The 12,490-nt window shown below is 37.8% G+C and overlaps 1 protein-coding gene across 2 annotated transcripts in view; it reads right to left on the reverse strand.

Annotated features, from left to right (window-relative positions):
* Window positions 1-12,490, reverse strand: part of FBN1 (fibrillin 1) — a 144,492-nt gene that overhangs the window by 90,542 nt on the left and 41,460 nt on the right. For both annotated transcript variants that reach the window (XM_056499865.1, XM_056499866.1), the window contains exon 7: window positions 2,695-2,892. In XM_056499865.1, coding sequence (XP_056355840.1) covers window positions 2,695-2,892 — 198 coding nt within the window. The remainder of the gene's footprint in view (window positions 1-2,694; window positions 2,893-12,490) is intronic.

Here is a 12,490-nt window from a genome sequence, read left to right on the forward strand (position 1 = left end):
CAAAAAGTTTCATAGCCATAATTAACATCTCAGGAGGAATTATTAATGACTTGCTCAGACATACATAAATTTGAGGTGGTTTTCTCTTTTATTTTTCTTTCTTTGCTTTTCATTTTTTCACTGAGGAAAATGAAATAACAAAGATGATATCACAGGCTAGGTAGTAAGCTCAAGACAAACATTTTCAAGAGGCCCCAGTTTCTGGCCTCACAATTATTCTAGCACAACAACGTGTGTCATCACTTAGCTGCAGAAGTGTTGCTATGGCTTAATAACAGCTACAGAGAAGAGGCTAAAGGAGGCGGAGGAGTGGCACTGCAATAGGACACTGGGGAAGTCTGGCTTACATTCCCAGGGGCTGCCCTGTCTCTGCTGCTCAGGAATTCCTTCAGGAGCATTCCACTCTCCAATCCAAATGTTCATGCTTTCCTCATCTCCTAAGCTGCTGCTGCTAAAAATTGGTTGCTTGAGTTCTTGGGCTTCACATTGACACAGGTTTCGATGCAGGGACACAAGCTGAAGGAGATGATGCCTTCAAAACTCTATAAATCCCAGAGAAACAGCTGTAGTGTGTCTTGAAGCTTGAAAAGCAAAGTATTATGTCTGTACAAAAGGCTAAGAGGCAATTTTCTTGGGAGCCCCAAGAAGGAAGTCTCAGGAACACCAAGGAGCAGATCTGCACCATATGGCGTGTTAAGATCCCCGGGTGAACCGATCCAGGTCAGGGGTGCAGCAGCAGTGGCAGAGCAGAGCTGTCCCTGAGGGAACTGCTGGGCTGGGAGGTCCCAGAGCCAGCACAGGCTCAGCAGCCTCACTGCTGCTGGGACTCCAGCTACAGCAATGAGCTGTGCTTAGTAACAGCAATCAGCCAGACTTCATGGCACTGTACTGACTTAAAAAAAACCTCAAAAACTACAGAAACAGAAGTCATGCCCCTGAGTCATGATGTCTGTTTCAAAATCCCACCTTTTGGCTTTATTTTTCTTCTTTGTATATTTAAAAATCTCAGCTGTGATACTCATTTAACCTTCAGCCAAAGTCAAACTTTGGGCAGTGATATTCTATTTACTTTTAAAAATAACCTTGTCCTCACTATTTCTTCACTTTTTTTTTACTTCTCCATACAATAATAATGATTCCTTTTTCTCTCCAGAGAACCTGGATTTTATTTAACCTGTTTTCCTTTATTCAGATTGAATATGGATGTGAAATCCCTGAAATGTCTTCAGTCAGAATGGATATTATCTGATTTCAAAAGGATTTAGTACAATTACTTGAAAAATAAAGCTAATTCCATATGTAATTCCATGAAAGATCCATTGAAATTACAAATACAATACTTAAGAAGGGAAAACTGGAAAATACAAGTCAAATATACTCGGCCAAAACTGTGTTGGCACCACATACAGATAAGCATCAATGTAGCTGCTTGCTAAGAAATGTGCAGTAAGCAGAAGTATCCTTATTCCAAACTGCACAAACCCACTAGAGAGTTCACTGCAGCTTTCCCATGACACAAACAAGAGGGATAAAACTAGGTGTGGCATAAATTCAGGGGTGTGGGCCACATATTTATGTACATAATGTTTCAAAAGTGTCCAGAACCCCAGTTCACAGATTCCTGCACAATTTAGTCCTGACCTTTACAATGAGAGGGGGAATAGAATCACTGAGGTCAAAATATGGGCACATTATGCAGTGCACACAAACATGTTGTCCATCTTGAAGTTCATCATGTCTATCTGCAGGCACCAGCCATGACTTGGTCTGTCACTGAGGGTATCTAAATTTTTAATGCAGTGGAATGCCTTGAAGTCCTTTCATAGGAATTTCATGATTTTATAAAATTACTCATAGATTTATAACCTTTATCTTCCCTATTTTCAAAAATATTGTAACTCATTAGAAAATTTTAGACAGATTAGAATAAACTAGCCTCAAAGATATGGTGCAGGGAATATATAATCCACATCAGTTTAATACATAGTTGCCCCTGTTAACTTTCTCCTGTTTCCTGTCAGACATCCAGACAATAAAAGAATTTATACAGCTGGAAGTATTAGAATAAAAGCCAAAAGCCGTGTAAGGACTTTCTATGGTAAGGCATGCTCTGAAAGAAGTAAGCAACATCTGGGTGGATTTTATAATTTGAAACAAATGCAAATACATTTCCAAAATTGAATAAAATATATAATAAGGCATTACAAATGGCACAACAGGCACTTTTCTCCAGGTCAAAGCAGTGTAGCTCAAGAGACAAGAAAGACATTCAAGATGAATCCAAACTACACAACTTTTAGCTAAAAAATCTCACACCAGATAACTGGGGCATTATTGTTACAGATTGATATTTGCATGTTTTGAATGCTCTCTGAAACATAACAAATTTCTCCACGGAACGATCGAGTGGTACACTCAGAAAAACACCATTACAGCACCAAGGGAAAGCACTGCTGGCAGTGAGAAATTCATTAAGATGCTGGCTGCTCTCACATGACCTGAGTTACTAATGTACTCACTTGAAAATCAGGCACTCACTGAATCATGAAGTAATGCATCTGACAGTGTTTTTCCATTCTTCACACATATAGCTGAGAATGGCTTAGGACAGGTTATTCACAGCAGTGTAACTCAATTAAGATTAATCCAGTAACAATTTCAGCAGCCTTTGGGGAAGCTTTGCTGCTAACTTACCTTGACAGGCCCCCGTTCGGATGTTTGGAATGAAGCCTCGGCGGCAGGGATGTGGCTGGGCAGGACACATCTCACAGGGATGGCCCCACGCTCTCCCAACAGTTGCACAGCACAGGGTTTTTGTGCAGACAATCCCACTGAGCTGGCCCTGGCACATCTGATTGGTCACCAAAGTGAAGCAAGGGCCTGTCCTGTAATCTGTGCCAAAACCAGGAAACATGATTAGTATCACAATAAATATACACACCAAAACTCTTAATAAAACAAAACAACAACACATTTTGGCAATTCTTTTCACACAAATTGCCCACCAACCCAACAATTTATGTTCTGCAGAAGATGTTTTTCTCTCTCTTTATTCAAATCCACTGAAAACAAACTGTGACTATTTTACCAGCAATGTTATATCTATATATCCCCTTTGAGCTTTGTTTAATCCCTCATAATATTCTTCCCAGGGTTTTTTCGTCAGTTTCTTTTAAATATTCAGTGCATTATTTAAAAGAATACTGATGAAAGAGTTAGGATATGTTTATTTCCACAAGTTGGATGGTTGTTCTCCAATGAGGTTCAAGGGAAGCGAATAGAGACTACAGGAAGTTTTCTGAGGACAATGCTCCCTGCTATCCAGGCATATGCTGTACCCTATATATGGGCAAACTTTGCCCACAGCTGAATGGAGGGCATATGGAACACATCTGCTTTGATTTGCTTATGGTACAACAGGCTACAATCAACAAACAGAACCAAGCTAAGATGTTAATAAAAAACCAGTAGGCTTCATTCTGTTCCATCCTCCAAGGGCAAAAACCAAACAGTGGTACTGCCAGCTCCTGCTGCCTCTTGTACATATATCTGGGCTGTGCATTCCAGTCAATTCTTCACAAGCAACTCTAAAATGCTTTTTTTTTTTTTTGTTATGGTGCACCAGAACAAAGTCCAGCATCCTGTAAGCACAGCCAGCAAATGATGAACCTGTTGTTTGTTTGTACTGAAGTAGTCACCAGATACCTCAGCCAAAGTCACTAAGTAATCCACACTGCCTTAGAATCATGTCATTATAAATTCCTCCAATTTTCATGCCACATCCAAAATTTGTTAACAATAGTATGTTTTCACTAAACCATTGTTAAAAAGTGTTAAATAGGGCAGAAAAGAGAATGGATGTATTTCCCATCTGCTCTACCTCCCCACACCAGATGCACCCTGAAGCTTATCATTTAATTAATGTTCATGCCAACCAGAGATGCTGTGTACCTATGCTGTAATTCTGATAACTAATCAAGGCCATTCTGATACAACTAATAAAATGGCTTACAGAAATCCTGTAAGGTAAACAATAATGCTATATTGCTACTGTTATCTTCATCAATTAACATGATGGTATCAAAAGGATAATGAGTTAGATCAAAGCACATTTCTCTGATGAACTCCTACTAAATTACACTAAATACCATTTAATCTTCATTAACTATGTATCACTCCAATAACTGCCATTCTATCTTTTGTCTGTTTAACACACCTATAATCACTCAGATAATCTCTCTTCCTTTTAAAATACTGGATCAACCACAATTTTCTTTCAACTTCTGGAAATTTGTCTTGTATTTTCAGCTCTCTGAAGAATTAACCTGTGAGAATACATCAGCTATTTTCAGGCTCCCTGGTTAGCTGGACTAGCTGTATAAAAATACAGAAATCCAATCCTGCTATTTAATTTCGCCTTAAAGGCTACCAGATTTCAAGTATAAAATTCCTGTCCTATACCCTCCAAACAGTACAACTACATTTACCAGACACTTCTGCCATCCTTCTCTAGCAATTCCATCAGCCTCATCATGAAACGAGTCAGAATCTCTAATAGTATCTCTCTCGCCCTTGCTTACTTAATTCCTTATTATCATCTTAACTTTCTTTGGCTTGGTATTTCTTATTGTGTCCCTTCATTTCCTATATGAATTTTCTACGCTACAGCTTCCATTAAGCTTTTCCCTATTTCAAAGCTTTTTTGTAACTGCTTTAATTTTCTCAGGCTTGTTTTGCTTTTGTCAAAGCCTACATTGCTTTCTTTTCATTTCTCATTCTAGAAATGTAGCTTTGGAAGCATGCAGCACAAACCCAAATATTAACAGCTTTATCTTATTCCTTCAACACAGAAATTAATACAAATAAATCATGATCAATTATACCTATCAAATAAAAAAAATTATTTCCCAGATCAATCTCTTGTCCTTGACCAAAATAAGAATATGTGCTTTACTCTATGCAAAACTCCCAATGTTGTAACTCCTTAAAACAAGAGACAACAATTTCGTTAGAAATGCCATAGTTTTGTGTTGGCAACAGGAAATCATCTGAGTACCTCCCCAGAATGAAATCCCCCATTGTAGATTGTCCCTCTGCTGTTTATATATAGATGGGTTAAAAAGGAGTCATTTTGTTCTCCGTCGCAGTGGGAGCACGCGTCAGACAGTAGTGAATAGCCCATCTTGTGATTTATGGTAGGATATGAATGGATCAGCATTTACAATTGTTTGCTTTCAAGCTATAAATGACTTAGCAGTGCCTAATATGTCTTAGAAATATGGTGAACCCAATGAAGTTAACTCCATAATCATGCAAATCTTTCCACAAGGTCTCAGTAGCAAGACATGGGTCAAATATGCACTCAAAATCAAGCAAGTCCAGCTCCTATTATTATTCAAGTTCATGACACTTTAGCAAATTACAGACTCTATTTTCACTAAATATTTTGCCTTGATACATTTTATTCTTAATACTCAGTTTTCTTCTAAATACATATATTCTCAAATACAGTCCTCCATATTTTCACAAGTAAGATTTTTTTCTTCTCTGTTCTTAATGGAAAATTCTAAAAGTCAGAAAATCCCTATGAAAACGATCATTTGAATGGACACACCAGCCAAAGGCCACAGAGAAATCCACACATCAATCAATTTTTTTTCATATGGAGGCCAAATAAAAATAACTTTAAAATGGAAATGTTTTAAATAGTGAGTTTAAGATTTATTTAATTATTACAAGATGAAGACCTATGAGTAGAAAATGAGATTCTACTAACACAGTGACAAAATGAAAAGAGGACATGAGCTTAAAACCTCAATCCTTCTTTTGTAGCATGGAAGTTTCGTTATACATTCATGTTATTTGTGATTATTCAAACTACTTCAATAAGTAAAGCTCAAACACAAGGTACCCGTGACCAGTCAGGAGCTGGAAAGAGAGAAAGAAGGAAAATATACCCAGAAAAGCTATTACACAATTTGTATGGGTTGTTGATTTTTCTCAGGGATAACTTCAATTTACTGAAGAATGTTGAGGCTCGAAATTATTTTAGTAAAATGATTTAAGATGTGCAACTGGTAATTCAAATCTTTTGAGTATTTTCTAATGCATTTTTCAGTACATGCAAGTGGCCTTTGGTAAGGCAGTAGCCACCATGATCTAACAATGTTTTCTGCTTCTTCACATACTTCTTAGCTATTTTGATAAGGAATAATTCCACACGGATCTTCAGACAACTCAGAAGATGGTAGAAACTGTAAAACCACATTAAATTTACATATTGTCAAAAAGAGCAAGAGGGCACCAGTTTACACCACACAATGATTCAGCTTATTATTTCCACAGGAAAGAACCAAGTTGCATTTTGATCTAGAGCTCATTCTTGTTTTCAGTCAGAATCATCAAATAATTTTACTTATCTTCTGAAAAGATCCTTTATATTCCCAAAAGCAGCAGATAGGCTGCAGAAATATGTAGTCCTGGCAGGCTTTGATCAAAACCAAGAACAGCAATAAATAAAGGTAATTGTTCCAAGTAATTCTGGACAGCACCAAAGAGACTGCAAGCACCAGTGCAGGACTTCTGACACCAGACACACATCTTAAGCTCCAAGTTCACAATAACTTCTGCTTAGTTTCAAGCACAATACAGTTTTTAACATAAAAATAAAGTTTAAAAACGTTGCAAACTAATGGAACCTGGATTAAACAATTATGTTAGTGCAAGGAGGCTGGATAAAATTTGGACCCTCTATCCTTTAGGACGCACTATAAATATCTTAAAAAGAATTCTTGATGTTTCAAATTAACAGCCTGATTTTGCAAACTGATAACCACCTGTTAAGGGAGGTTGACAGACTCCTTCACCTCTCTTAAAATAAATGAAAATTGAATGAGTGCAAAGGTCAAAGCATGAGACTGTAGCAAGCCAGCATTTATCTGATCATGATCAAGATCCCATTACAGAAAACAGGAAAATGTCATCTCTTGCCATAGAAAAATGGCTAATGATAAAATGAGCTGTGTTTTTCCAGCTCTCCACACAGAGCACGCACAGCTCACACAGAACCTCGGGCTGCAGCACTGCCTGAGCAGCAAACACAGCTGCTCCAAGCTGTTAGCACCTCACAGGGGGAAATTCAGCATGAATTCCGCACGTCCAAATAGAGCCAAGACTGCTGTACAGCTGAAACCCCCCTCAGCAACACAAACCAGCAACTTCCCCCTTCTTTAGTACAGGGGGAAAGGGAAAGAAAGGAATATTTCATTATCACACAAATAATGAAAGAAAGGTCAGAGAGAGCTCTAAGGCAAGTACCTTAAAGCAGATCATTAGTACAACTTATTTTCCTGCCTAGCAGCACTTCTGTTTCTGCTGTTTGTAGGCTTGTTTGAGTTCTTTCACCAGCTGGGGATAAAAGAGGGACATTGGAAGAGAGACTGCACAGGGCAGAAACACCATCTCATCTCTGCACAGCGGCTCAGCACTGCCCAGGTGTGACCCACCGCACTTGGCAGCCTGTGCCACTTGCCAGCCACTGCTCAGGAAAGGGAGTCACAGTCGCTTGTACCTGAGCATGCTCCTTTGGAACCTGATCCCACACAGCCAAAGAGTACACAAACAACTATACTGTCAATGGAAAAACACAGCATCCACCACTACACGTTTCACTGTACTTCAATCATTTCACTCTCTTCAGACAAGGTAGCAGTATGCTTGAAGATGATGGAGAAAACCACAATGTACCTCATTTCAGAAGGCAGGATGTGCTGTGTCTGAAATGAGAATTTTTGCAGTGCAATTCAAAGAATTGCAGAGAGTCATGGCACTGACAGAACAAAGCTGGCTATTGAGCATCACCATAGCAGAGAGTTACAGAACACAAAGGTTTAACACTTCAGGCTTAATTTCAAAATCAAAGTGATTCTCGGTATTTTCAGACATACTAATATCTGATAAGGACAGAGAGAAGAAACAGAAGGCTCTACATACATAAAAACTTAAAGCAAACCTCTGTGTGTCACTGTACAAAGGAAATAGGGAAGAGCAATGAGCTTGTAATTCCATCTTCACTTGCAAAATTTTCCTGTCAGTTGCTTGTAGGCTTGAAATGATATTGATCATGAAATGATATTTTGAATACAAGACCTTATGGCATTTAACTGCTGGTCAAAAAAGTGAATGACCATGCTCAGGGATGACTATGGGGTAACTATCATTTGCTTCCATCTTTACTTCCATCTTCCATGCCTCACATCTCAATTCTCAGACCAAATCAAGACCAGACCCCGACACATTTCCAAGTTAGTTCAATAAACTGACTTCCAACTATTTAAAAACTCAGACACAATAATGCTCTGTCCACAGGTGACACTGAAAGGCCAGTTGATAAATGCATCCAATCACAACACACTTTTCTTTCCACACAGGCCATTTCCTTAAATAATTACTCACTGTTAAGCACTCCCTGTCCTCTCCTCCCCCCAGCCAGACACCATTACTCACCCCAGTCAGATCCCAATGTGTCATCATTGGAAAGTACATGGCAAAGATATCAGAGAGTGTTCAGAAGGAAAGAAAACAAAACTCTGTAAATATTTAAAAACTTATTTCCTATGATGTCTGACACTTCTTACCAATGAGGTTTGGTAGGTTTGGATGTGGTGTGTGAAGAAATTATCACCATGCCACTTCTGTCTGCTCCCTTCCAGTGCCAGAGATGGTTTCAAATATAAGCAAGACCATTTCCCAGCTGCTTCAGTGCACAGTGCAGCACTGAGCTCAAATAGCTGAGATTTAACACTGGCTTGTGCTAAGATGTCACTGGAACCAGGGACTCAGCGCAACCATTCAGGCACTGTTTCTGGCAGGGATATAAACCTGGCAGAAGAAATGTCTCAAACTACTACAGCTGTGCTGCGGACAGATCACAGCTCCAAGTTGCTTCTCATTATTTTCACAAGAGTAAAAAAATCCATGGAAGCATATCTAACACTGGTATCATAACTCTTCTGTATTAGGCAGCCAGAAGGTTAGTTACTGCCTCCTATAACGCAGTCCCAGGAATATTACGCTTTAATTCATGAATCTGATTACCCCATTTCTTCATGTCTTCCTCACCTTTGCTTGTTGCAAATTGTTCTCATATATTGACTTGCTGGCACACTTCAGCCTAAATTTATTTTCCATTCTGTAAACTTCTTCACAAATCTATTTCTGCACAGATGATCTGTTTAACACGTCTATCTAGCAAATATTATCTAGTCTTCCTAGGATACTGGTTAAAGAACAGGACTTTGAATTATTAGCTTACTAATAATACGAGACTAGCATTATCCCTTACATTTGATGCACAGAACAATTCAGGCTGACTATTTTATAAAGCATGTTGGCAATCTGTTTTCCAGAACAAATATACAACTATTTTCATGCCAATTTTGTTCTTGCAACTGACCCAGTTCTCAGTCTGTAGCTGAAAAGTAATAACATTACAGTAATAAAATAAAAAAATAGTGTTCAAAAATTATTATTACAGAATTGGAGTGATTTGTTGCACACATTTTAATCCAACACGCAGACTAAGCATTTCACCAAAATCAAAGCCTTAGATCTGTTGTTCGCAATTATGTGCAGCAGCAATCCAAATACAGAAAATTGTTACCACATTTTATTCTTTTCCATGATGAAGAAAACAGTAAGAAATGCAGCTGAATGTAGAACAATTTCTCATTTCTGAATAGTCAGTTACCTGACAAACTCTAGCTTACCCTACTTTACTGTATAAGCTGCAAATGACCATGTATTTGCAGACTTTAATTTTTCCAACTTCTTTCACAGGCTAGCAACAATTAAATTAAAATTCTGACTTGATTTTCATTTCCCGTTTTGGTAAAAAGTAGCTACTTTGGTGACATTTATTGTCAAGGCCAGATGATTATTAAGGAGAATGGATTCTACTACAGAACTTCACAAGTTTCACATAAAAAGAAGCAGTTGGCTGAAGTTTATCACTATTTTTTCAAAAGTGCTCTTAGGAGTGCCACGTTATAGAAACTCTCTTTACATACCACTAAGTATTAACTATGAACTAGCAAGGTAAAGACAAAGTTAGTAGATGAGCTCTGGGTATTTTTTTCCCTTTGGCTTCTAAAGACATTGACTAAAGTAACTAAGACTATCCAGAAGTTGTGCAAACTGTATAAGAAAAATAGATCCTAATGATTTACAGAATATTACATAGAGTGGCATCCGAAGAGAGGGAAAACACTTTCAGACAACGCAATGCGTACACTTTAAAGAGATACTGCTCACATTTAAAAAGGAGATGCAGTGGTACAATACACTAGAAATAATCTTTTATTTTCTAAAATATAAATGCTCCTCTGCAGTGCCATGAAACAGGAAGCAATTGCAGAGAACTGAAATGAAACTCAGTCCAGAACTGAAAACTGGTTATAAATAAAAAGGGGAGGGGGGACAGAGAAAGGAAAACGATTTTCAGTGCTCAAGCTTAGTGAAACATAGAAGGAGTAAACACACTGTAAGAACAGAGAGAAGTCAACTTGCTTTCAGTGTGGGAAGGCAGAAAATGTAATAATGGTGATTTGGGTGTTGCAATGATATGTTAACAATACATCCACAAATAGCTTTTGTGGTCCTAACAGAACTCTGAACTTCTGAAGTCCTGACAGCTTTTTAACAAGGTTATTAGAACAATCATCATCTTACTCCTTTATAACAGGAATCATAAAACTCGTCTGAAGCAAGCTCCCTCTTTCCCACACTCCAAAAAGAGCAGCAACTCCTGAGAAATTCTAACAGTGGAAACCTGAATGAAAGGAAGGGGCAAAAAGATTGTATCCCTATAAAAATTCTCCACATGGCAGACAGCTCCCTGGCCAAATTTTTTCAACCACACACTCACTCAGGTTTTTGTATTCTCATATACATGTATTTCTGTGATAAGATTTTAGTGATGACAGACTTGATTTGATGTGATTTTTTTTTTTTTTTAACTAGCCTAAAGACTTTGGAATAACCAATACATTTCTTGCGTAAGGCTGTAACACAGAGTTTCATATTTTATACAGCCAGCTAAAAAGACATGAAAAATATTTGCAAAACAGTGACAACACAGAGTATTTGATTTTTACAGAAATATTTTAACAATTATTTCATTTCATGGTTGCACAATAACCCACCAAAAAAATCTCAGGAAGTGTTAAAAATGTAAATAATGTACAAAAAATTGCTTCAGACACTAATACCTCACCTCTAACTCTATGGTGAAACACATCAACTACTTAATTGAAACACCATGCAACCCTCTGTGTTACAGGATCAGATTCCTTCCTCAATGAAACTGTGGCATCACTCTGTGTGTACACCAGTGTAATCATGACCAGAATCTGGATCATTTTGCATAACCACATATATGGGATTTGCATTAAGACTGTGGTCCAAAAATAAACACAGCAGTAACGTGCACTATTTAACTCTGAATAAGCCTGAGGTATCTCTGTTGAAATGTTACAGAATACATGCCATAACTCTAGAATTATTATATGTATTCAATTTCTATTACTAGAAGTTAAAAACCAAGAAGGTAAATGATCCAATCTTGATTCGCAAGTTTTCAACATAGTAAGTGTAATTTAATTAAATAATACTATATCCACCAATATGAAATGCATGAGATGCTAATACATGTGTTTCACTACTCATTATTGTTTAAGGCCTTCTGTCATTCCTGTCTTCATTGATCACTTGGTTGAAGGAACTTTCTCTTTGCTTAGCACAAATGGGTGGATGGCCCCCAGAGTCAGTAAATGACCAGCCTCAAGTGACTGAGGACCATCACATCTTTAATTTAAGATTACAGAAAATATTTCTGACAATTGTCAATTAAACTCTTTGTAAAACCACATCAAAAGTCTGATTTTCCCAAGCAGTGAGAGTGTACAGGATAATAATTACCTTAAAAGAGGAAGGATGGGGAAGGGAAGGGATATCAATCCACAGACAATTCTTAAACTGAGGGCCAAGTTCTCTTCTTACTTGCATATGCAGGAGGAAAGAAGAGCAAAAGGTCTTTACTGACTCCAGTTAGTGATGTAATAAAGAGCACTCCTTGGTTCTTTAACTTAAGGTATTAGTCGAGAACAACTGGAAGTTTTTCCAAAAGACTTTGAATTACCATGAATACTCTGGATAAATATAGGAAAGGTTTCATGCATTACTGAAAGTGTAAGCAACTCCACATTCTTAACATATTGTTTAACACTTTTTAAGTTTTTAATAGCATCTGTGCTGATGCCTTTGGCCTTTTCTCACTCATCACACTTGATCTGTATACACTGTTTTAGTCTAACAGATATTGTAAATCTATTTTTACCTCTGCACTGGAAACTGGCATCTCTTCTACTTGTTGAAGGGAATGTCAGGTCCTAAGATTTCATTTGCCTCCACATGTGGGACAAATCATTAAACC

The sequence above is a fragment of the Oenanthe melanoleuca genome, chromosome 10, assembly GCF_029582105.1.
Source record: "Oenanthe melanoleuca isolate GR-GAL-2019-014 chromosome 10, OMel1.0, whole genome shotgun sequence".
Classification (NCBI taxonomy): Eukaryota; Metazoa; Chordata; class Aves; order Passeriformes; family Muscicapidae; genus Oenanthe; species Oenanthe melanoleuca.